The sequence below is a fragment of the Procambarus clarkii genome, chromosome 80 (genome assembly GCF_040958095.1).
Source record: "Procambarus clarkii isolate CNS0578487 chromosome 80, FALCON_Pclarkii_2.0, whole genome shotgun sequence".
Classification (NCBI taxonomy): Eukaryota; Metazoa; Arthropoda; class Malacostraca; order Decapoda; family Cambaridae; genus Procambarus; species Procambarus clarkii.
Genome location: NC_091229.1, coordinates 11,888,751 through 11,915,949, shown reverse-complemented (window position 1 = coordinate 11,915,949; position 27,199 = coordinate 11,888,751). Strand labels below are relative to the sequence as shown.

The 27,199-nt window shown below is 43.4% G+C and overlaps 1 protein-coding gene across 2 annotated transcripts; it reads left to right on the top strand.

The window, feature by feature from the left end:
* Positions 1-18,594: 18,594 nt before the first annotated feature.
* Positions 18,595-23,402, top strand: LOC123752981 (ladderlectin-like). 2 transcript variants are annotated; one of them, XM_045734993.2, is made up of 5 exons: positions 18,595-18,788; positions 19,749-19,793; positions 20,579-20,632; positions 21,695-21,874; positions 21,974-23,402. In XM_045734993.2, the coding sequence occupies exons 1-5, from the start codon at positions 18,638-18,640 to the stop codon at positions 22,225-22,227; spliced, it is 684 nt and encodes a 227-aa protein (XP_045590949.1). In that variant the 5' UTR covers positions 18,595-18,637; the 3' UTR covers positions 22,228-23,402. The 2 variants fall into 2 exon arrangements, with proteins under 2 accessions (XP_045590949.1, XP_045590948.1); XM_045734992.2 differs by having other exon boundaries at positions 20,579-20,638.
* The last annotated feature ends 3,797 nt before the right edge of the window (positions 23,403-27,199 follow it).

Below are 27,199 nucleotides of genomic sequence, written 5' to 3'. Positions count from 1 at the left end.
ATGAGTCACAGAGATGTTAGGAAGTTTTCGTTTAGCGTGAGAGTTGTGGAAAAATGGAATGCACTTGGGGAACAGGTTGTGGAAGCAAATACTATTCATACTTTTAAAACTAGGTATGATAGGGAAATGGGACAGGAGTCATTGCTGTAAACAACCGATTGCTGGAAAGGCGGGATCCAAGAGTCAATGCTCGATCCTGCAAGCACAAATAGGTGAGTACACACACACGCACTCACACACGGTTGAGAGGCGGGACCAAAGAGCGAGAGCTCAACCCCCGCAAGCACAACTAGGTGAGTACACACACACACACACACACACAGGCCAGGCCAGACACAGGATACAGAATAGGCGGTGAAGTACTTAATGAAACGAACAGAGAGAAAGATCTAGGAGTTGATATCACACCAAACCTGTCTCCTGAAGCCCACATAAAAAGAATAACGTCTCCGGCATATGCGAGGCTGGCTAACATCAGAACAGCGTTCAGGAACCTGTGTAAGGAATCATTCAGAATCTTGTACACCACATATGTAAGACCAATCATGGAGTATGCGGCCCCAGCATGGAGCCCGTACCTTGTCAAGCACAAGACGAAGCTGGAAAAAGCCCAAAGGTATGCAACTAGACTAGTCCCAGAACTAAGAGGCATGAGTTACGAGGAAAGGCTGCGGGAAATGCACCTTACGACACTGGAAGAAAGAAGAGCAAGTAGAGACATGATCACAACCTACAAAATCCTCAGAGGAATCGACCGGGTAATCAAGGATGAACTATTCAACACTGGTGGGACGCGAACAAGGGGACACAGGTGGAAACTGAGTACCCACATGAGCCACAGAGACGTTAGAAGGAACTTTTTCAGTGTCAGAGTAGTTAACGGATGGAATGCATTAGGCAGTGATGTGGTGGAGGCTGACTCCATACACAGTTTTATATGTAGATATGACAGACCCCACTAGGCTCAGGAATCTGTACACCAGTTGATTGACAGTTGAGAGGCGGGACCAAAGAGCCAAAGCTCAACCCCCGCAAGCACAAATAGGTGAGTACAAATAGGTGAGTACACACACACACACACACACACACACACACACACCAGAGCCAGAGCTCATCCCCCGCAAGCACAATTAGGTAAGTACAATTAGGTGAGTAAACACACACACACAACTAGGTGAACACGCCTTTCTATCGAGCTATCACATTTACTATATTTATTTCTCTCTAACACACGTGCACACACACTTTCTCAGGGAGCAGCCCGTAGTAGCTGTCTCTGTTAGGTACCTATTTATTGTTAGGTGAACAGGTGCACCAGAGTAAAAGAAACTCTGGCCATTTGTTTCTGCCTCTGCCGGTGTGGGTGTGTGTACTCAGCTAGTTGTGCCTGTTGGATCGAGCTCTAGCTCATAGACCCCGCTAGAGGCCCAAGAGCTCTTGGACAGCAATCTGAAAGCCTCCTTATTGAAGTTCATGAAGGCTGTTCAGACTTTTGCCAGCGTTGAAATAAGTTTATATTTGCCAGCGTTGAGTATGCGGCTGACGTTAACTATTCATATGTCTCTCTGGAATTAGGTTTGGTGTTATGTTCATTCCAAAGTTTATTTTCTCTAGTCGTTATAGGAAGGTAGTTTTCCTTCATCATGTAATGGCCCTTTTGATCTCTAGGCTCCTGATCCTGTTTCCATCACCTTATACTTGCTGGTGTTAAACTCTAGCAGCCATTTCTCGGACCAGCTCTGGAACCTGATCAAATCATCTGAGATAATCTTACAAACCTCATCTGTTTTAACCCTCCTCATGAGTTTTACGTCATCTGCAAACATTGATATATAAGAGTCGACTCCTACAGTCAAGTCAGTTTCATAAATGAGGAATAGTATAGGACCCAGCACCGATCCTTGAGGCACCCTGATTGTTAATCTACGCCAATCCGACTCCTCGCCCCTCCCTTTTACTCTCTGACACCTGTCTGTCAGGTAATTCCTTACCCATGACGGTGCTTTTTTGTCTACTCCCGCTTGTCTCTCAAGTTTGTATACTAACCTCATGAGTGGTATTGTATAAAAGGGTTTTTACCAGTCCAAAATGCGCAATCTGTCCAGACTTCTCAATCTTGCCTTATTTTCGTTACTCTATCCTAAAATTCCAGGAGATTCTTCAGGCATGATTTCCCTTCTCTAAAGCCATGTTATTGTTTACTTTTCAAACCTAATTCTTTCTAGGTGTGCAACTAGTCTTACCCTTATAATTCGTTCAAGTACTTTGGAAGGGATGCTTGTGACACTGGTGTGTAGTTAAGTGCCTCTTCTCTATCTTCCTTGTAGATTGGCACCACATTTGCCTTCTTCTAGCAGCTAGGCAATTCCTCCATTGAAAGTGACTTATTAAAGATTAGTGCTAGAGGTAAGTTGAGGGCCTGTGATGCTTCTTATAACAGCCGTGGTGATACTCTCTCACGCCCAGTAGCTTTAGCTACATCCAGTGATGCTAGTTGTATTCTTACTTCATCTGCTGATACCTCAATATTTAGTAGTCTCTCGTCAGGGGGCTGCTTCCTCTTCTAGCTATGGAAGCTATTCAGGCTCAGTAGTAAACACTCCATGGAAGCTGGCATTGAGCTCCTCGTAATTTTTTATATTCTTGCCTCCCATTTTTCGTAATATGGTCACTTGGTCATTCACTGTCATTTTCCTTCTTAAATGATTGGCTATGTAGGAGTTTCAATTGTATCTTTGATTTGAAGACAATATCATTTTCATAGTTTCTTTCTACCAATTTTCTTATGTTTATGTAGTCATTCCTGGCCCCTGTTCCATCTATTCCGGATTACCTCTTTACTTTGCCTTCTGTATTTCCTCCACTCCCTCCTACTTTTTGCCTTTGCTTCCTGGCACTATTGAACCACGGGTTATTATATTTTCTACTTTTTACTCTTAATGGTGGTATGAATCTCTCTTCTGCCTGTTTGCACCTCAGTTTTACTTGGTCCTGGACCGTCTTCCCTTTAAGTTCCTACTTCTCCTGTACTCTTCCCAGATACTCTCTTACTTTCATGTAATCTCCTTTTATATTGTCTGCTCTCTCTTCCCTGACTCCTGGTCCTATGGTCACTGTTCTGTGTACCATCATGTAGTGTAATACCAGGACACAATGGTCACTTGCTCCTAGTGGTATTTCATCCTCTAAGTTGCCCCTGCCCGAAACACTTTGCGTAATAGTGGCTTTAGGCATTGCATGTACTAGCTCTATCTATAAATTCATCAACTTTTGTATCTTACCTTGTATGTATGTACTTTACCTGAATAAAATTTTTATTTTTATTTGTATTTGTATTAAGTTCTCAATGTCTTCCTCACTCTGGGAGAAGATCAAGTCCAGTAGGCTTAGTGTATCTCCTCCTCTTTCTCTTCATTTTTTTGTGTGTGAGTGTACTCACCTAATTTTACTCATCTAGTTGTGCTTGACTAGTTTACTCATCTAGTTGTGTTTGGCTCTTTGGTTCCTCCTCTCAACTGTCAGTCAACTGGTGTACAGGTTCCCGAGCCTATTGGGTTCTATCAAATCTACATTTGAAACTGAATCTGGAGTCTGCCTCCACCACATCACTGCCTAATGCATTCTATTTGTTAACTACTCTGATACAGAAAAAATACTTTCTAATGTATCTATGGCTCATTTGGGTACTACGTTTCCTTCTGCGTCCCCTTGTTCGCGTACCACCAGTGTTGAATAGTTTATCCTTGTCTACCAATCAATTCACCTGAGGATTTTGAAGGTAGTGATCATGTCTCCCCTCACTTTTCTGTCTTCCAGTGTCGTAAGGTGCATTTCTCGCAGCCTTTCCTCGTAACTCATGCCTCTTAGTTCTGGGACTAGTCTATTGGCATACCTCTGAACTTTTTCCAGCTTCGTCTTGCGCTTGACAAGGTACGGGTTCAATGCTGGGGGCCGCATACTCCAGGATTGGTCTTACGTATGTGGTATACAATATTCTGAAGGATTCCTTACACAGGTTAATGAAGGCTCTTCTGATGTTAGCTAGCCTCGCATATGCCACAGACGTAATTCCTTTTATGTAGGCTTCAGGTGACTGGTTTGGTGTGATATCAATTCCTAGATCTTTCTCTTTTTCCGTTTCATTAAGTACTTCATCTCACATTCTCTATCTTGTCTCTAGCCTGTTTCCACCGCCTAGTTTCATTACTTTGCATTTACTCGGGTTAAACTTTAGCAGCTATGTGTTGGACCATTCATTCAGTCTGTCTAGGTCGTCCTGAAGTCTCCTACTGCCATCCTCGGTTTCAATCCTCCTCATAATTTTTGCATCACCAGCAAACATTGAGAGAAACGATTCTATACCCTCTGGTAGATCATTGACATATATCAGAAACAGTATTGGTCCAAGGACTGACCCCTGCGGGACTACACTTGTGACGTCACGCCAATCCGAAACCTCACCCCTCACAGTGACTCGCTGTCCTTTGTTACTTAAGTACTCCCTTATCCAACGGAGTACCTTCCCTTTCACTCCAGCCAGCATCTCCAGCTTTTTCACTAGCCTCTTGTGTGGTACTGTATCAAAGGATTTCTGGCAATCCAAAAATATGCAGTCTGCCCGCCCTTCTCTTTCTTGCCTGATTTTTGTTGCCTGGTCCTAGAATTCAATCAGCCATGTGAGGCAGGACTTGCCATCCCTGAACCCATGTTGATTAGTGTTACAAAGTTCTTTCGCTCAAGATGTTCCATTAGCTTTCTTCGCACAATCTTCTCCATCAGCTTGCATGGTATGCAGGTTAGGGACACTGGCCTGTAATTCAGCACCTCCTGTCTATCCCCTTTCTTGTATATCGGAACTATATTAGCTGCTTTCCAAATTTCTGGCAGTTTCCCTGTTGCCAGTGATTTGTTATACACTATGGAGAGTGGCAGGCACAGTGCTTCTGCTCCTTTCTTTAGTATCCAAGGGGAGATTCCATCTGGGCCTATAGCCTTTGTCACATCCAACTCTAGTAAACACTTCTTTACTTCTTTACTTCCCCACTGGTAATCTCAAACTCTTCTAGTGGTTCCTAGTTAACTATTCTCTCTCTTATCTCTGGAATCTCTCCTTGCTCTAAGGTGAAGACCTCCTGGAATTTCTTATTCAGTTCCTCACACACTTTCTTGTCGTTTGTAGTGAATCCTTCGCCCCCATCCTTATATTCGTTACCTTTTCCTTTGTTGTTGTTTTTCTCCTGATGCGAAATCTTGTGTTCAAGTAGGTATGTTTAACTGGAAGTGTGTGTGTGTGTGTGCTTGTGTGTGTGTACTCACCTAGTTGTACTCACCTAGTTGTACTCACCTAGTTGTGCTTGCGGAGGTTGAGCTCTGGCTCTTTGGTCCCGCCTATCAAACGTCAATGTACAGGTGCACAGATTCCTGAGCTTCTCGAGCTCAATCATATCTACAGTTGAAACTGTGTATGGTGTCAGCCTCCACCACATCACTTCCTTGGGCATTCCATTTACTAACTACTCTGACACTGAAAAAGTTCTTTCTAACGTCTCTGTGGCTCATTTGGGTACTCAGCTTCCACCTGTGTCCCCTTGTGTGTGTACCAACCGTGTTAAATAATCCTTCCTTGTCTACCCTGTCAATTCCCTTGAGAATTTTGTATGTGGTGATCAAGTCTTCCCGAGCTCTTCTGTCTTCCAGCGACATGAGGTGCAGTTCACGCAGCCTTTCCTCATAACTCATGCCTCTTAGTTCTGGGACTAGCCTAGTGGCATACCTCTGAACTTTTTCCAGCTTTGTCTTGTGCATGACAAGGTACGGGCTCCATGCTGGGGCCGCAAACTCCAGTATTGGCCTTACATATGAGGTATACAAGGTTCTGAATGATTCCTTATTCAGGTTTCTGAAAGTAGTTCTGATGTTAGCCAGCCTTGCGTATGCCGCAGATGTTATTCTTTTTATGTGGGCTTCAGGAGACAGGTTTGGTGTGATATCAACTCCTAGATCTTTCTTTCTGTCTATTTCGTGAAACGGACAGTGTGTGTGTGTCTAACACTGTGTGTGTGTGCGTGTGTGTGTGTGTGTGTGTGTGTGTGTGTGTGTGTGTGTGTGTGTGTGTGTGTGTGTGTGTGTGTGTGTGTGTGTGTGTGTGTGTGTGTGTGTGTGTGTGTGTGTGTGTGTGTGTGTGTGTGTGTGTGTGTGTGTGTGTGTGTGTGTGTGTGTGTGTGTGTGTTTGTGTGTGTGTGTGTTTGTGTGTGTGTGTACTTACCTAATTGTATTGACCTAATTGTGCTTGCGGGGGTTGAGCTCTGGCTCTATGGCCCAGCCTCTTAACAGTCAATCTACTGGTGTACAGATTCCTGAGCCTTCTGGGCTCTTATCATATCTACATTTGAAACTGTGTATGAAGTCAGCCTCCACCACATCACTGCCTAATGCATTCCATCTGTTAACTACTCTGACACTGAAAAAGTCCCTTCTAACGTCCCTGTGGCTCATTTGGGTACTCAGTTTCCACCCGTGTCCACTTGTTCGCATATCACCCGTGTTAAATAGTTATCTTTATCTACCCTGTCAATTCCTCTGAGAATTTTGTGGGTAGTGAACATGTCTCCCCCTACTCTTTTGTCTTCTAGTGCCGAGAGGTGCATTTTCCGCCGCCTTTCCTTGTAACTCATGCCTTTTAGTTCTGGGACTAGTCTAGTGGCACATCTCTGAACTTTTTCAAGCTTCGTCTTGTGCTTGACAAGGTACGGGCTCCATGCTGGGGCCGCATGCTCCAGGATTGGTCTTACATATGTGGTATACAAGGTTCTGAATGATTCCTTACACAGGTTCCTGAAGGCAGTTCTGATGTTAACCAGCCTCGCATACGCCGCAGATGTTATTCTTTTGATGTGGGCTTCAGGAGACAGGTTTGGTGTGATATCAATTCCTAAATCCTTCTCTCTGTCGGTTTCATGAAGGACTTCATCTCCCGTTATGTATCTTGTGTCTGGCCTCCTGTTTCCCATTGCCTAGTTTCCTTATCTTACATTTACTCGGGTTGAACTTTAGTAGCCATTTGTTGGACCATTCATTCAGTCTGTCTAGGTCATCTTGTAGTCTCATACTGTCTTCCTCCGTCTTAAGCCTCCTCATAATTTTTGCATCATCAGCAAACAATGAGGAATGATTCTATACCATCTGGAAGATCATTTATATATATAAAAAAACAGTATGGGTCCAAGGACTGAACCTTGCAGGTGTGAGATTTTTTTCTACGCCTACCTCCCTTAGGAGGTGGACTACAAGTTTAAAGTCTGCTCACGGCAGTTAAGCATGAGTCCAATAGAAAAAGGAAAAGCGGGAGCAAACCGCCAGGCCTCCACCACTAGGGGTGAAAACCTGTCCACAATAGGCCGCTGGTTCCTCCTAGTTAAACAGGACGTTAAACTAATAAAGGCTAACCGACGGGTTCTCACAATCAAATATTTATATTTGATGTGGCGCTATGAATTGGAATTCGAATTCCCAAGAACAGCCGTCTTATCAAAGGATCACATCAACTTCAATCGTATAAAGCAGAACATGGGTGGAAAAGAATGGTTGAAGGGTTGACATCAAACACCGTTTTCTATAACATAACAATTTATTAATAACAAGAGACTAACTACTACATTACCGAGTTTACATTACGTTAATGTCCATCCAGTGGCACGATAACAAACAGCTAAATAGCAACCCTTGCTGTGTGGCTGCATACTGAACTAACTTGAACACAGGTGTGCACACTGATGACACAATATTGCGAATCAAAAAGAAAATATCACAGACTAAGTTACACCACAGCGAGTGGTTACGTTATTGTCCATCCAGTGGCAATTGCAACACAGCTATTTAACAGCCCCTCGAGAAATGACAGCAGGCTCCATCCTGCTGACACATCGGGCTGACAAGTGAACTAACTGAACAATGATGCTCACTGAAGACACAAGCATGCAATCAATATTGTCACGGCTACCCTGTGACAGATACTCTAATCACAAGTTTAAGGGTCCTCCCGCCCCCCAGGAGAGACCCACGTAACTGGGCGGGTAGTCCAACAGTGACTCCCCCCTATCACAACCTAGTGAGAACACTCTTTGCAACTCCCTACAAGAAGTTACCCTTGTTGTAAACAGTAAACAAAGTCAGGCAAGGTGGGATTCTAGGACACAGCTCCAGCAATCCCAAAGTTACTTTACTCTCGTCACCAGACGATAAACAAAAGAAATTGCCTTAATCAATTACCAAACTGATTATGTGATTGATTACGTTAATTGACTGATCACAGCAGTCAGCAACAAAGTACTACGTTAATCACAACCATTGTCTCTCATAGACAACAATATGATGATACTCTACGTTAATCATTAACACTTGTCTCTCTTAACACAAGTCATCTTGTTAACAATAATTCAGAACTCTCTTATATTACATCACACTTGACTCCTTGCAAGTATTCAGTGAGTAATTCTTAATTAAGGTCAAACGGACCACTAATTACATCCCCATTGAGTTACGTTAACTAAGCCTACCCTAACTTGGTAGCTTCTCAACAGTCTGTGTCAATATTTACTTTACTGAGTGTTAATTACCCTAATTAACTCCAAGCAATTAATTAACTGTCACCAGGACAGATAATTAATCATACCTAAATACGTCTCACTCCGCACTGCCTAAGCAGGTCTCATCAAACACTGTGAATTCACGGGAGAGGAATTAATTACCCTAATTAACATGAGTGCAATTAATCCACTGTCCTCAGACAGGATATGATTAATATAACGATTTATGCTAGCTCCATGACCTTGCTTTACCGAGTCATCTGAGTCCTCAAGACTCCAGACGTTAATTACTCCACTAATTATCATGAGCCACTAACTGCTATACCCCAGAAAGGTAATTAGTCCCGAGCAAATTACGTTAACATAAATACTGACAGACTCTGACAGATCCTCTCCCACTATGTGAATTCATGAAGAGAAGGCTAATTACATAATTAGCTAGAGTGGCCAATTAGTTGTCACATGGACAATTACTTGCACCTGAGATGTATCTCACTCAAGCTCAACACTGTTCTCCTATAACAGCTCTCACTCACTCAACAATAAATGTGCACCCTTTATCCAGTTAATTACCCCTTTAATTAACTCACTGAATCCTTAAGTCCTCAACACAACTTAAAGAACCAAAGTAACCCCAGTGTTACATAGGTCACGCTACAATTGCATGCAATTCAACATAAATGCAATGCCCACATACGGTTGCGGCTACTGCAACTCGTTAATTACTGTACCCATACAGTACTGACACACGGTTGTGCAACAACAAGAGTATATCAATATTACTGCCCCCCTTTTATCTTGCAACCGTTGCAAGGGACTACTTCAGCTAGACAATTTACGTTAATATAAAGCACCGTCGCTATGCACTAATTCTCTTAATTAGGCAATTAACAAATCAATTGCTTGCTCTCATTAAGTACTGTGAATTCCCCTGAATAATCAATGAGGCCCCTTAAAGCCTCAACACTTCCTAGGGCAGTAATATTGTATACCCGATAACAACACTGCACAAACCTACAGCATAATGAGGCCGTCAGCATACCCCACTTGCTAATGACATCATTAGGCAATCAGTCAGCAATCTAATCTACTGACTCACCACACAACACAGTACATAAAAACATGCAAATGAACACATAGAAATGGCATTCACATAATCAATGAAAATTATATCACCAGAAAAATGTATCCCTAACTACACAGACCTCAGAGTATCCACTGACATCCCTACAACACTGGCCTGCCTACCTCTTCAATGATATAAATTTACATGCAGTACTCTATGGCATTAATCCAGTCTGACCAATTATATAGAATCGACAACTGGATCATTTATATGGTTGTTCTCTACACTGACCGGTTACATACCCGAGTCAGTCTACACACTTATATATAGCTATATATATCTACAGTGTGGTCAGATGTACAACATCCATCTCCAGGTACCGTCCTACCAGTCACCTGGACGTGCTACAGACAGCTGTCTCTCAGCTGCTTCCCTAGGTTGGCAGGGCTATGGGACAGCACAGCTTTTACCGGAATTTCCACTAGTCCTGAGACACTGTTATACAATAATTTGTACTCACGTTCCTTTAAATCCTCAACAATCATTTCCCTGGTCACTACCTCTCTGGCTGTAAACACCTAGCTCGTTCCTCGTGCGAGGTGTGGTCCTAGAATGTCCAGGGAAGGTGGCCAAGCATGGCCAAAGGGGTGGCAAAGGCATGTGGCCACCGCGTGGCCCTAAGGGGTATGGCCACGAGTAGCGCGGGACGTCACAGCGCCCCACCTGGGATGAGCTGGCCAGCGGGTGGCCTGAGGTGGCCCCCGGGCGGCTGGCCAAGGTGGGCGGCGCGGGTGGCGCGCACATGGGGCTTGCCTCCGACTGGTTGGCTGGCGCCCACTGGCATACACACGTGGGTGAGAGATCACCTACACTTCCATCAAACCAGCATGCTCGCTCGTACACTCGGGTGACAATGGCTGGCGGCGTCACCACACGGACACCGCCAGGTGGAATTCAAGTCCAACAGGGGCCTGTAATAACACCTCACTTACACTGCCCTTATTCCACCAATTGTCCATTGTCCATTAACACTCGACAGGATACTCAGACCTGAGGGATGAGGGATCAATCTGATACACCATAAGGCCAGCTGCCTCATGGGTTAACACTGTAACTGTCTCTTAGTTTGTCTCATTGGCCCCAATTTCATGCAAATTGGGCCTTGACACAACCCAAGATGGTAGGAGTGCCATCCACGATGAGTAACAAGGGATGACACAGCGATTAACGGGGTGGAGGTGGCAGGCTGCCACCCCACCCAATCACTTCTTCCTCAGCTTGCCGCCCAGCTTAAACTAAAGATTTGGCGGGCTAGGGGAACTCAAAATGCCCATATCTCCCCCCCCCCCACTTTGTCTTGACCAATCAGCACAAAACCGGCACAACCCAAGGTGCCGCTACAAATCACAGCTGTTCGTGCCAAAACTCAGCTAGGAGCAGAGATGCCTAAACCAATCACAGGCGCCCCTCACCCTCAGGCGTCCCGTGACGTCACAAGGAGGGGGAGGCCTAAAGACAGTGGCGCAATATCTCACATGGTGGGGGGCAACGTTCACCCCACTGTCCCCCCACCTCTAACGGTTTGAGTCAAGTATCCTCTCACACCACTCGCTCTCAACTCCCATCCTATTTTCACAGAAACAGGAAAAACTCTGTAACTCCCTCTACAGAGTAATCATAGACTTCTGGCTAGCCTCAAATGATAGTCCATAGCATGAGCTTTCATCCAACACCCCACAAGTGTATGTTAGTTTGAAAACTTCTTGACTAGAGTCCCTAGAGCGACTAGCCTAATCTAGAAAACGAGGAAAACTAGCTGAGGGAATCTACATTCCCTCACAGTAGGACCGACATTGGTGACGTCTCGCCAATCCGAGACCTCACCCCCTCACAGTGACTCGCTGCCTTCTGTTACTTAGGTACTCCCTTATCCAATGGAGTACCTTCCCTTTCACTCCTGCCTGCATGTCCAGCTTTCGCACCAGTCTTTGGTGTGGCACTGTGTCAAAAGCTTCCTGGCAATCCAAAAATATGCACTCTGCCCACCCCCTCTCTTTCTTGTCTGATTCTTGTTGCCTGATCGTAGAATTCAATTAATCCTGTGAGGCATGACTTGCCATCCCTGAAACCATGTTGGTGTTGTGTCACAAATTTCCTTCGCTCCAGATGTTCCACTAGTTTTTTTTCGCCCAATTTTCTCCATTAGCTGGAACGGTATGCAAGTTAGGGACACTGGCCTGTAGTTCAATGCCTCCTGTCTATCCCCCTTCCTGTATATCGGGACTCTGTTTGCCGCCTTCCAAATTTTTGGCAGTTCACCTGTTACCAGTGATTTGTTATACACCATGGAGAATGGGAGGCACAGTGCTACTGCTCCTTCCTTTAGTATCCATGGCGATATTTCATCCGAGCCAATAGCCTTCATCACATCCAACTCTAGCAAAAGCTTCCTTAGATCCCTACTGGTAATCTCAAATTCATCTAGTGGTGCCTGGTTAACTATTCCTTCTCTTATCTCTGGAACATCTCCTTGCTCTAATGTGAAGACCTCCTGGAATTTCTTATTGGGTTCCTCGCTCACTTTTTGGTCGTTTGTTATGAATCTGTCTGCCCCTATCCTCCGTTTCATTACCTGTTCCTTCACTGTTGTCTTACTCATGATGTGGCTGTGCAGCAATTTGGGTTGAATCTTAGCCTTGCTTGCTATGTCGTTTTCATATTGCCCTTCTGCCTCTCTTCTCACCCTGACGTATTCATTCCTGGACCTCTGGTAACCTTCTCTGCTCTCAAGTGTCCTTTTATTTCTATAGTTTCTCCATGGTCTTTTACTTTGTTGCTTAGCCAGCATACATCTCTGATTAAACCATGGGTTTCTCATCTACATTTCATTTTTTACTTTTTGCGCTAGGATAAACTTTTCTACTGCCTCCCTGCAGTTCTGCGTGATGTATTCCATCATATCTTGGGCCAGCTTTCCCCCTTAGCTCTGATTCCCATGTTACATCCATTAGGAATTTTCTTATCTACTCGTAATTTCCCTTACGTAATGCTAGCCTTCTGCTTTCAGTTCCCTATCTCGAGTACTTTAGCCCTTCTTCGACCAGATGCTCAAATGTCAGTACACAGTGATTGCTCATTCGTACTGGGGCCTCGAAGTCAATTTCCCTTATGTCGGAGTCATTCAGAGTGAAGACTAGGTCGAGTCTCGCTGGTTCATTGTTTCCCCTCATCCTAGTGGGTTCCTTGACATGTTGGCTTAGAAAGTTCCTTGTTGCCACCTCCACTAGTTTGGCTCTCCATGTATCCTCTCCTCCGTGCGGTTCCTTGTTCTCCTAGTCTATCCATCCGGGATTGAAGATCCCCACGATGAGCAGATTTCATCGATTTCTACAGGCAGCAGTGGCTGCCTTCACAATTATGTTATTAACTGCCATGTTGTTTCTGTCATACTCTTGCCTGGCTCGTTTATATATTCACCTAGTTGTGCTTGCGGGGGTTGAGCTCTGCTCTTTCGACCAGAAGCAGCACGTGACAGCTGACTAACTCCCAGGTGCCTATTTACTACTAGGTAATAGGGGCATTAGGGTGAAAGAAACTCTGCCCATTGTTTCTCGCCGGCGCCCGGGATAGAACCCGGGACCACAGGATCACAGTCCAGCGTACTGTCCGCTCAGCCACCGTGTGAGTGTGTGTGTAATTACCTAAGTGTAGTTACAGGATGAGAGCTACGCTCATGGTGTCCCGTCTTCCCAGCACTCTTTGTCATATAACTCTTTGAAACTACTGACGGTCTTGGCCTCCACCACCTTCTCACCTAACTTGTTCCAACCGTCTACCACTCTGTTTGCGAAAGTGAATTTTCTTATATTTCTTCGGCATCTGTGTTCACCTAGTATATATCTTTAACCTCTTGTTCTTAAAGTTCCAGATCTCAGGAAATCTTCTCATATTTATCAATTCCTGTTACTATTTTGTATGTAGTGATCATATCACCTCTTTTTCTTCTGTCTTTTAGTTTTGGCATATTTAATGCCTCTAACCTCTCCTCGTAGCTCTTGTCCTTCAGTTCTGGGAGCCACTTAGTAGCATGTCGTTGCACCTTTTCCAGTTTGTTGATGTGCTTCTTAAGATATGGGCACCACACAACCGCTGCATATTTTAGCTTTGGCCTAACAAAAGTCGTGAACAATTTCTTTAGTATATCGCCATCCATGTATTTAAAGGGAATTCTGAAGTTAGAAAGCGTGGCATAGGCTCCTCGCACAATGTTCTTTATGTGGTCCTCAGGTGATAGTTTTCTATCCAGAACCACCCCTAGATCTCTTGCTTTATCAGAATTCTTTAAAAATTTCTCACATAATATATAGGTTGTGTGGGGTCTATGTTCTCCTATTCCACATTCCATAACATTATATTTATTAACATTAAATTCCATTTGCCAAGTGGTGCTCCATTTACTTATTTTGTCCAGGTCATCTTGAAGGGCATGACAATCATCTAAGTTTCTTATCCTTCCTATTATCTTAGCATCATCAGCAAACATGTTCATATAATTCTGTATACCAACTGGTATATCATTTATGTAGACAATAAACATCACTGGTGCAAGAACTGAACCCTGTGGAACTCCACTTGTGACATTTCTCCAGTCCGATACATTGCCTCTGATCACTGCCCTCATTTTTCTATAAGTCAGAAAATTTTTCATCCATGTTAGAAGCTTACCTGTCACTCCTCCAATATTTTCCAGTTTCCAGAACAACCTCTTATGTGGAACTCTGTCGAAAGCCTTTTTTTAGGTCCAGATAGATGCAGTCAACCCAACCATCTCTTTCCTGTAATATCTCTGTTGCTCGATCATAGAAACTGAGTAAATTTGATACACAGGATCTTCCAGATCTAAAACCATACTGTCTGTCTGATATTATATAATTTCTCTCCAGGTGTTCTACCCATTTAATTTTAATTATTTTTCCAATATTTTGACTATTACAGTTGTCAATGATACAGGTCTATAATTAAGGGGGTCTTCCCTGCTTCAACTTTTGTAGATTGGAACTATGTTAACCTTTTTCCATTCATCAGTTACAACTCCTGTAAACTGGGATGCCTGAAAAATCAGTTGAAGTGGAATGCTGAGCTCAGGTGCACATTCTCTCAGAACCTATGGTAAAACTCCATCATGACCAACTGCTTTGTTCTTATTTAGCTCCTTGAGCATTTTTTCCACTTCGTCTCTAGACACCTCTATGTGCCCTATGTTGTTCTCTGGAATTCTTATTGTGTCTGGTTCCCTGAAGACAAACACAGTTTTTGTACAAACACACTTTGGAACTTTTCGTTTAATGTTTCACACATTTCCTTTTCATTTTCTATGAATCTATTTCCCATTTTCAACCTCTGTATATTATCCTTTACCTGCAATTTGTTGTTTATGAATTTATGCAATAGACCTGGTTCTGTTTTACATTTGTCTGCAATCCCTTTTTCAAAATTTCTTTCTGCCTCTCTCCTCACTGCCGTGTAGTTGTTTCTCGCATCTTTGTATCGCTGGTATGTTTGGGGGTTTGGCGTTTTCCTGTATTTATTCGATTTTTGTGTCTTTTGGTCTCTGGCCCTCTCGCAATTTCTGTTGAACGAATCCTGTTTCCTAGTTCTGCATCTCTGTTTTGGTATAAATGTTTTTGTGCCTTTATCATATATGTCATAAAACTTGACATACATCTCATTCACTTCCTTGCCTTGCAACAAGTCTGTCCAATTATACTCACTAAAAAAAATTCTAAGGTTGCCATAATGTTCTCTCCTAAAGTCAGGTTTTTCAATTGCATCAACCTTCTTATTTTCTTCCAGATTATAATGCATTGCATACTTTATTCCCAAAAAGACATGGTCACTTTTACCCAAGGGAGGAAGGTACTGAATGTCAAATATTTCTTCCTCCTTCCTGGTAAATATCAAATCTAGCATGGAGGGGAACGTCCCCTTCCCTCATCCTCGTAGCTTGTTTAATATGTTGACACAAGAATGTTTCCAGGATGAGGTCTACAAATTTACAGGTCCAAAAATCTTCTGTTTTAGCATCATATGCTTCCCAGTCTATGGATTTCAAGTTGAAGTCGCCGACTATCAACAGTCGTGATCTATCGTATCCGCTCTCGCTATGATCTCTCTCATTATTGTTATAAGACCTTCTCGTTTACTATCTAGCTCCTCCTTTGACCATGTGCTGCTTAGCGGTGGACTATATGCATTTATGATCATTAGTTTATCATCCTCATGGCAGATCTCTAGTGCTATTATGTCAACTTCTTGTGGATTGGCAGTCATTATTTCGTTCACCTTTAGGTGTTCTTTCACCAGCACAGCAACGCCACCGCCTTTCCTAATTTTTCTGTCCCGTCTCCAAATTGAGTAGCCCCTTGGGAATATGACCTCATTTAAAATAACGTCTTCAAGTTTTGTCTCCGTGAGTGCAACAATGTTTGGTGTCTGCAGCTGTATTACATCACTTAACTCCAGTATCTTTGATCTTACTCCATCTATGTTGGTGTATGCAATCTTCAGGAACTTGTTCCCCCTCCTCTTATTTTTCACTCCCCCTCTCTCTAATGATTATGTTGGTTTGCCTTTATGTACCACTTTACTGGTCTGTCTACCCCTATCACTTTGTAGAAAAAAGAATTGATTTCTTCTTCATTCCTGCTCCCATTTAAACGTTTTGCTTCGGCGAGGTTCAGTTTCAGCTTCTCCCTATCTTCTTTTGAATGATCTCGTCTTAACGACCACACTTTCCCATCCTCATCACTTTGTATTTTTCTAGCATTCTTAGTACTTCCATCTGTTTGGCATCATTTAGGGTGATCCTCAAAGGTCGATCTTTCCCTTTTACATATCTGCCTATTCTCCTGTAGTCGCACACATTCTCGATGGTTGTAAGACCTTCCACGAGGCCAACAATTTTATCTACTACTTTTGCTTCTTCTACAGCTCTTTCTGACCAAGATGTTATCTCCTTTTCTTTGCAGCCAAAAATTATCAGGGACTTACTCCGATCAACTGTGTTTTGCACCAACTTGGTCTTAGATGCCAATTCTTTTCTCACTTCCAGCCTAATGTTTGTTTTATCTTGGTTGCTGCAGTGTTTGATTTCCTTTACTGCTTCTTCAATTTTTTCCTTCTCCTTGGCCACTTGTGCATAGGTGAGTTGCATATCTTTCTTGCACTGTTCTATTCTCTGTGTAACTTCCTCTATCTGTGCTGACAAAAGCTGTTTCTCCTGTTGAATTTCCTTACCTAACCTATTGTATTCATTTATGCTTAAATTTACTTTAACTTCTTCCAAAGCTATTTTTAAGAGTTTATTTTCTTCTTTCATGGCTTTGCAATTTGTTTCCAATTGATTCTTATCCTTGCGCAAGTCTTTCACTAAACCCTCAAGACATACAACTTTGCTATTTAAATGGTCATTACTTTCTTTCAATTTACTAATTATTTCTACATGAGAGTTCACTATACTATCTAATTTTACCAACTTGTTGTATAGACTGGTTATATCAATGCTTTCTTCATTGAATCCAGTAAAATCAAGGTCTGTTTTGTATTTCCTCTTCCCGGCGGCCATCTTCAATGTTCTTCTCTGCCCTGGAAACACTAGGGCAACTTTTTCTCATCCAATTTTTCACTTCCCTTGGCACATTCCTGTTATCTCACCTTTTTTTCAAAAGCACTATACCTTTATGTTATAGTGCGCGCGCGCGCGTGCGTGTGTGTGTGTGTGTGTGTGTGTGTGTGTGTGTGTGTGTGTGTGTGTGTGTGTGTGTGTGTGTGTGTGTGTGTGTGTGTGTGTGTGTGTGTGTGTGTGTGTACTCACCTAGTTGTGCTTGCGGGGGTTGAGCTCTGGCTCTTTGGTCCCGCCTCTCAACTCCCAACTCAACACAAACTGACTGTGTGTGTGTGTGTGTGTGTGTGTGTGTGTGTGTGTGTGTGTGTGTGTGTGTGTGTGTGTGTGTGTGTGTGTGTGTGTGTGTGTGTGTGTGTGTGTGTGTGTGTGTGTGTGTGTGTGTGTGTGTGTGTGTGTGTGTGTGTGTGTGTGTGTGTGTGTGTGTGTGTGTGTGTGTGTGTGTGTGTGTGTGTGTGTGTGTGTGTGTGTGTACTCACCTAATTGTACTCACCTAATTGTGCTTGCGGGGGTTGAGCTCTGGCTCTTTGGTCCCGCCTCTCAACCGTCAATCAACTGGTGTACAGATTCCTGAGCCTATTGGGCTCTATCATATCTACATTTGAAACTGTGAATGGAGTCAGCCTCCACCACATCACTTCCTAATGCATTCCATTTGCTAACTACTCTGACACTGAAAAAGTTCTTTCTAACGTCTCTGTGGCTCATTTGGGTACTCAGCTTCCACCTGTGTCCCCTTGTTCGCGTCCCACCAGTGTTGAAAAGTTCATCCTTGTTTACCCTGTCGATTCCCCTGAGGATTTTGTAGGTTGTGATCATGTCCCCCCTTACTCTTCTGTCTTCCAGTGTCGTGAGGTGCATTTCCCGCAGCCTTTCCTCATAACTCATGCCTCTTAGTTCTGGGACTAGTCTAGTAGCATACCTTTGGACTTTTTCCAGCTTCGTCTTGTGCTTGACAAGGTACGGGCTCCATGCTGGGGCCGCATACTCCAGGATTGGTCTTACATATGTGGTGTACAAGATTCTGAATGATTCCTTACACAGGTTCCTGAACGCCGTTCTGATGTTAGCCAGCCTCGCATATGCCGCAGACGTTATTCTCTTTGTGTGTGTGTGTGTGTGTGTGTGTGTGTGTGTGTGTGTGTGTGTGTGTGTGTGTGTGTGTGTGTGTGTGTGAGTGTGTGTGTGTGTGTGTATGTGTGCGTGAGTGCGTGCGTGCCTGCGTGTATCCATGCCAGGCGAGTGTATAAATAAAGCAACAACGGGTGCCTGCCTCACTCCCCCAAAGATCACCGAGAGGTCGCCATGGCAACATTCTCAGCCATCCTGCTGTCGGTGCTGGCGCTGGTGACGGCTGCCCAAGAGATTCAGACACTTCAAGATCTGTCCAACACGCTGCTCCTCAACCAGCTGGCAATGTCCAACATGCTGGCTGAACGTGACTCCGGAACCAGAGGTAAGGAGACTACTGGAGCAGGTTCACAGTCACGTAGGAACTGTTGAAGTTTGCTGTGGTGGAAAGTGTTATCCAGTTGGATGATAGTGCTGGTGTTGGAGTGTAGTGTGGCAGTAAGTGTAGCTTTTATGGATGATAGACCAGGTGTTGAAGTGTGGTGTGGCAGAAAGTGTAGCTGAGATGGATAATGATAGAAGTGGTGTTGAAGTGGGTGTGGCAGAAAGTGTAGCTGAGATGGATGATGATAGAAGTGGTGTTGAAGTGGGTGTGGCAGAAAGTGTAGCTGAGATGGATGATGATAGAAGTGGTGTTGAAGTGGGTGTGGCAGAAAGTGTAGCTGAGATGGATGATAGAAGTGGTGTTGAAGTGGGTGTGACAGAAAGTGTAGATGAGATGGATGATAGAAGTGGTGTTGAAGTGGGTGTGGCAGAAAGTGTAGATGAGATGGATGATAGAAGTGGTGTTGAAGTGGGTGTGGCAGAAAGTGTAGCTGAGATGGATGGCAGAGCTGGTGTTGGAGTGTGGTGTTACAGTAAGTGTAGCTGACATGGATGACACAGCTGGTGTTGGAGTGAAGTTCAGTGATTATATTTCTTTAAATGAAATTATTCTTTTCTAGTCAGTACCTTGGTCAGTTATTTTCTTATTTAATTACAGTTTCCTTCTCAATAGTCGTAATAATTTGTCAACATTATAACCTAAGCTGATCACAAATTTATCGTTATGATAACGGACACCGAACTTTTAGGAGGTAACATACATTGCAGGTTTAGGAGATAACATACAATGAAGGTTCAGGAGATAACAGACATTGTAGGTTCAAGAGATCACAGATATTGTAGGTTTAGGAGACAACAGAGGGATATAAGACAGAAGCGACCAAGACTACATAAACTACTGTTAACTCTATTCATTACCGACCATGTTATTGTAATGTGGTTTTCGTCGTTTATATTTCAGTAATAAGAGAGTGGCTGAACGACCTGCAATCAAACATTACCTCCGGTGAGTGGCTCTTGCCTTTGTACATCTGAGAGGCCTCGTAGCCTGGTGGATAGCGCGCAGTACTCGTAATTCTGTGGCGCGGGTTCGATTCCCGCACGAGGCAGAAACAAATGGGCAAAGTTTCTTTCACCCTAAGTGCCCCTGTTACTTAGCAGTAAATAGGTACCTGGGAGTTAGTCAGCTGTCACGGGCTGCTTCCTGGGGTGTGTGTGTGTGTGTGGTGTGGGAAAAAAAAGAAAAAAAAAAGTAGTTAGTAAACAGTTGATTGACAGTTGAGAGGCGGGCCGAAAGAGCAAAGCTCAACCCCCGCAAAAACACAACTAGTAAACACAACTAGTAAACACTTGTTCTTAATTTGTTTGTCAACTAACCACAAGAGAGTATGGTGCAACCTGGCTCATTTCTAGTACACTTTGCAAGTGTGTTGTGGCAGAAGCACTCTGAGGAGCCAGACATTATTGAATGACTGCTTAACTGTGTATTGGCATTACATTTGATATGTATATAGTGTACTGAGTACGGTCTTTCTCAGTTTAGAGTTCATCCTCTTAACAGATATTCCTCTTCTGGGTGTCAAGCGCCTCGACCCGTTTGAGGATCACTGCTCTGGAGGATTATTGAAACTTTTACATACTGATTTGTTAACAAATTCTAGATGAATAGTTTATTGTTTAATAAAGTAATTTTAAACGACTCTTCTTGATTAATGAATGTCAATTTTATAAATATTTGGTTATCAAGATCTTAATCAGAAATTAATCACATAATTTGTTTTCCCTTTCCAGAAATAGCGGCTTTGCAGAACGTTGTTAAAGCTAATGGTGTTCCCCAAGATGCTGGTAAGGGTAATATTGTTCCCCATGGTGATAGCGAAGGTTATGGTGATCCCTAATATGAAGGTGAAGGTTATGGTGTTCCCTAATATGATGGTGAAGGTAATGGTGTTCCCTAATATGAAGGTGAAGGTTATGGTGTTCCCTAATATGATGGTGAGGGTTATGGTGTTCCTCAAGATGATAATGAAGGTTTTGGTGTTCCCAAGATGCTGGTAAGGGTAATAGTGTTCCAGCATAATGATAGTGAGGGTTATGGTGTTCTCTAAGATGATGGTAAGGGTAATAGTGTTCCCCAAGATGATAGTGAAGGTTAAGGTGTTCTCCAAGATGCTGGTAAAGGTAGTAGTGTTCCAGCATAATGATAGTGAGGGTTATAGTGTTCCCTAATATGATGGTGAGGGTTATGGTGTTTTCTAATAAGATGGTGAGGGTTATGGAGTTCTGTAATATGATGGTGAGGGTTATGGTGTTCCCTAATATGATGGTGAGTATTATGGTGTTCCCTAATAATGGTGAGGGTAATGGTGTTCCCCCAAGATGCTGGTAAGGGTAATAGTGTTCCCCATTAGAGACAAAGAAGTTATAAAACAGCATCACTATCAACAACATTATCCAAAAACGTCACGACGAAGTTCAAAACTGCTCATCATTGCCACCACCAGTGACCATAGGTGGCTGCACACACTTAAAGCCATCTGTATTAAGGGGCGTTCACTATTGATGAATACGTAAATTCATTTGACATCAAATGTTCACTTGTCTGATGGGCCTCTTTAGCATTAAGAGAAGGCACATGTCGTATTCGAAAACTGTTCCCCTGGTTCACCTGACCTTGTAGTTCCCTTGTTCACCTGACCTTGTAGTTCTCTTGTTCACCTGACCATGTAGTTCATAGGTTTCATTAGCTAAGAGCTCACCTCAACAAAGCACAAGCTTGACATGACCTTGTTGACACATTACATTGTACTAAAAATCTTAAGTAATGTTTCATTGAATATGAAAGCCTCGACATAAGAGTTGCCTAATATATTCATCTGCATGAGGCTTGTGCTCTGTCGCCCACAGGGGCCGTGGAGTGCATGGCACCGTTTGTGGACGTGTATGGTCACTGTATCTTGGTGGAGACGGCACTGACGGGATCTTGGGAAACTATGAGACGTCACTGTCAGCAGAAGGGCGGCGAGATTGCCAAGGTTGACTGTGGCAACTTCATGTATTACCTCGTCAGGTACCTTCACAGTAACGGTGAGTTCTTCAGCTCAAGACCTATGTCGTTCCTGAAAACTGTATTATAACAATAATTTCTTTCTGTCAATATTCTCCTGTTCTTCAATATGTCCGCAGGTCTGGCTAAGTTGTCTTACTGGGTCGGTGGGAGAGATGAAGGCCACGAGGGATCTTACTTCTGGACTGATGGTACCCAGGTCAAGATGGGAACCCCCTTTTGGGGTGACGGCACTACTGACAATATTCAGGAGCCCGACGGAGGAACCGCTCAAAACTGCATAGTGATGTTAAAGGAAGATCATTATTTTTTCTTCGATGATTCTTGCAATACCAAACGTGCAGTTATTTGTGAGAAACTAAAATTGTCCTAGGAACAATACCTGCCTTCTGTCTTTGAAGTATCAGGTGCTTTATGTCCTTGGAGTAACACCTTCCTCATGACCTTGGAGTATCACCAGCCTCCTGATCTTGGAGGAGCACTTGCCTCCTGACTTTGGAGTAACACATGTGGGGAATTCTGACTCATGGGATTTTATTTATTTTATTTTAATTATTTTTAATTTATATATTTAAAGAATGTTTATTTATGATGTATAATTATTTTTTTTATTATTTCATTCGATAGCTTAGTGAATTGTATGCCATATTGAGCGGGCTGTATGGATTTAAATTCTCCCACATGTCATATCCAAACACAAGAGGGGGGTTAATTAATTATAGTACCTATCAATCGAGAACATATCAATTGACAGGAAAATTTATACTAAATTTTAGTTTAATAATCTACTGGTATTAGTTTTGTACTCAACGCCTTAACTGATTTGAAGGCTTCAGTGTGGATACAACTGTTGGGTTGTGAGCAATCTGCCAAATAAGAGCCTCGTGGTCTATGGTGTCTGTTCTCATGTGAAACAACCGGTTGAGGTCGCTTGGTTTCCCTGGTGACCACAGAAGATTTGCCAGATGAATACAATATAATAACTGCAAATATACTTCCTATCACAGATATGGCACGTTAATTATGTTTAGTTGAGTGATTGTGAGAGGCTTACCATGTTTTATTGGTTTACCTGACTCATCACCGGTTAGCTATAATTATTATATTATTGGGCCCTGTAATAAGATGTATTACTTTGACTAACCGGATACGAGGTACTCTCATTATTTAGAGGTTACGGCAGCTGAAGAACAAAAGGATGGCTCGGGTTACGAGTACAACTGTAGCTGATTCTTTGTGCTACCTCACTTATTTATTATTAACATCTTTATTGACAAAATTAATTACAATTATGCCTAATCTGAGGATTTCAATTAAGTCTTATTAAAGTGAGGATAATGCTGGTATTCACTGTCACGCAGGACAGAGGGTCATACACACGACAATAGGTCTAAACTGGCACATATATATATCATGGTTACACTCAATGTTTTAATGTATGAATATGTAAAAACAACTTTCTATTGTGCACTGCCACTCAAGGGCAGGGATGGGTTCATAAGTGATGCAGCTTGAAAGTAATATAAATAAAGTTGTTCTGGAGAGCAATGCTGTTTCAACAATGGCTACCTCCCTGCCCCCCCCCCCCCCCCCCTCGATGTCTGGTGACGCCTCCAGAACCGGTTCAATTTCTTTCTATTTATGGCCAAAGGTTGGGAGGCGAAGATTTTAATTATGAATTGATTTGATCTAGTCACAGGGAACAGTTTTTTATTCTTTATAATGCTGGACTGAGGGTTTTAATGATTGTTGATATTTTATTAATATATTTTGTGATGACGTGGCAATGTATATCTCATGTTTAAGTAAAAATTTTACTGTAATCTCGTTTTCTTTCAAAGAGTTATTAAATTAATTTGGGTTAGTATGGCTTAATGGATTCGTACAAGAACAGCAACACTATTAGTTGGTTATTGTAACTAAAATTATTAAAGGAGGTCGTTTTTTTCCGACAACACTTGCCTCCTGACCTTGGAGTAACACTTGCCTCCTGACCTTGGAGTAACACTTGCCTCCTGACCTTGGAGTAACACTTACCTCCTGACCTTGGAGTAACACTTGCCTCCTGACCTTGGAGTAACACCTGCCTACTGACCTTGGGGTAACATCTGCCTCCTGACCTTGGGGTAACATCTGCCTCCTGACCTTGGAGTACCACTTGCCTCCTGACCTTGGAGTAACACCTGCCTCATGACCTTGGAGTAACACTTGCCTCCTGATCTTGGAGTAACACCTGACCTTGGAGTAGCACTTGCCTCCTGACCTTGGAGTAACACCTGCCTCCTGACCTTGGAGTAACTCTCGCCTCCTGACCTTGGAGTAACACCTGCCTCCTGACCTTTGAGTAACACCTGCCTCCTGACCTTGGAGTAACACCTGCCTCCTGACCTTGGAGTAACACCTGCCTCCTGACCTTGTGGTAACACCTGCCTCCTGACCTTGGAGTAACACTTGCCTCCTGACCTTGGAGTAACACCTGCCTCCTGACCTTGGAGTAACACCTGCCTCCTGACCTTGGAGTAACACCTGCCTCCTGACCTTGGAGTAACACCTGCCTCCTGACCTTGTGGTAACACCTGCCTCCTGACCTTGGAGTAACACTTGTCTCCTGACCTTGGAATAACATCTGCCTCCTGACCTTGGAGTAACACTTGCCTCCTGACCTTTGAGTAACACCTGCCTCCTGACCTTGGAGTAACACCTGCCTCCTGACCTTGGAGTAACACCTGCCTCCTGACCTTGGAGTAACACCTGCCTCCTGACCTTGTGGTAACACCTGCCTCCTGACCTTGGAGTAACACCTGCCTCCTGACCTTGGAGTAACACCTGCCTCCTGACCTTGGAGTAACACTTGACTTGCGTCCCTCGAGGAGCACCTTCGAGGCCTGGCAGGTCATCACTAAGACCGAGTGTGTGTAACCTGGAGCATTTATCTAATAACAAATTCATTAATAACGTGATAAAGTGTTAAGCTTTATGATTCATATGATAAATTATACTAGATATGTTAAATAGGAAAATAATTTGAAGTTCCTACAACTTGAACTGAACATGAGCACTCCTCCAAGCTGTACTGCACATAAGCACTCCCCCAAGTTGTACAACACATGAGCACTGAGGTGTGGGTGGCCTCGGGTTGGGGTGTGGAATGAGGTTGGGGTTCAGGTACCGTGTGGGTGGCCTGGGGTTGGGATGGGTATGGGGTGGCCTGGGGTTGGAATGGGTATGGGGTGGTCTGTTAGAATGGATATGGGGTGGCCTGTTGGAATGGATATGGGGTGGCCTGTTGGAATGGATATGGGGTGGCCTGTTGGAATGGATATGGGGTGGCCTGTTGGAATGGATATGGGATGGCCTGGGGTTGGAATGGATATGGAGTGGCCTGGGTTGGGGGAAGGGTGGGTATTGGAATGGAGGTTGGGGCTAGTATAGGAAGTGAGGATGGGGTTGGTATGGGAATTGAGGATGGGGTTGGTATGGGAGGTGGGGTTGGGGTTGTTGTAGTGACGGATGAGGTGTACCTAGGTGTTGTGGTATTGGTGTTATGTGGGGTAGTTCCTGCTGTTGGTGGGGCTGTTCCTGTTCCCGTTGAACAGGTTGCTGGTGATGTTCTCTACTGAGGGAAGTGGGACGTCCTACTGTACTAACTGAAGCCCCCTGTCCAGCTCCCTGTGTGCCCTGTTGGTATGGCGTCGATGTTATTTGTGGGGGAACCCAAGACGGCTCCCCCCCACTCTTGGGACGAATCCTCGCGAACCTCCCCACTCATGTCAATAATCGTATCTGTACTGGAATGGGAAGATACCCTCGCCTGCCCAGTCCCATGCGGAACCCGTGAACTCGTCGCCTCAGTCCCACTGACCCCACCTGTGGCGTCAGCTGAGCTACCTGAGCGGTCCCCAGTGGTGTCGGAAGAGGTGCTGTCCTCTACACTTCCACTCCCACTGGTCCCTACTGACTGGTCACTGTCTGGGTTAAACATTTCCTGAGGTTTCTGGTGTGCCATGTCTCTTGTAACTACCCTTCAATGCACCCTCGACCCGGACTCACTACAACCGTGATCTTACACAAAAAAAAAAAATCAACTCTTTTCCAAGAGAAAACCAGTGAAATTCCCAAAATAGGAAATAGCACGATTACTCGAAAGAATCGCTGAAGTGAATTCAATGAATGAGTGTCTGCCCCGCACTTGTGTCTGACCGTCAAATATCCCGCAGTTCTATTACTGAAACCTAAGTCCTTTACGTTAAAAAAAATAAAGAATCTAATTCATATAAAACAATTTAAATGATAACGCAACTACCGCGCAGCACTTGTGATGGATTAATAAAGAATATTTACTCTACTTGAATACTAAACGCACTTGATGTGAACAGCGTGGCCACTGAGACTGATGGAGCAGGACCAGCCGCGCTGAAAAAAAACTAAGTCCCGCGCTTTTTCGCTTAAACGCTGAAAAATCTAAATTTTTGTTTTGAAGGAAAATAACTAGTTTTACTTTACTAAACCGTTCTAGCGATTAATATAGACACCCAGGACATATATTTGCTTGCCACAATTGAATTTTTATCAAAAACTGCGTTTTTACTCAACTACTGAACTCGACCAATTTTTCTGCACCCAGAAAAAAAATCTATCACCCCAAACATCGCAAAACTCCCATAATTCGCAAAAATGGGTTTCTCGTTCACAGATAAAAATACGCTGTTATTTAATACTGACACTGTACGCAGAACAATACTGACACCTCGGGCGGTTTCGACACTCATTAATTCGAATTTTCGTCAAAATCCGAGATTTTCACCTCAAGTGGACTCTGACAAAATTACAACACGATTTTCTCCAAAAAAAATAACTAAATTCGGCAAAAATGTAATTATCACTGTTGAATGCTTAAGAACAGAATTACGTCCCTTGCGCGCACTAGAGGGTAATACTGACCCTAGAATATACACGAAACATGAAATTTCGAATTTTCGCCAAAAAGTCAGATTCAAGCCCAAGCTGGACTTAGAAAATTTTCCAAATACGTTTCCACAAAAAAATTCTATGTCTAAAAACGCAATTCTATTGTCTTACTGGTAAACTAGAATAATATCACTCGCATCGACTGGGGAATCCTAGTTTTACCCAGATCATATACATTACTCGCGAATACCAATTAATTATAGTTAACGACTTTCCGACGTTGACTTAGCCGAAAACTTATCCCAAAATACTTAGAAATATTTCCACGAGCTCTATTAAACATTTACAACGAAAATTACTATCCCTTAACAAACTCCTTCACTAACTATAGTGACCGACATATAGCCCTAAGTCCAGAGGATTAACTACACTCTAGC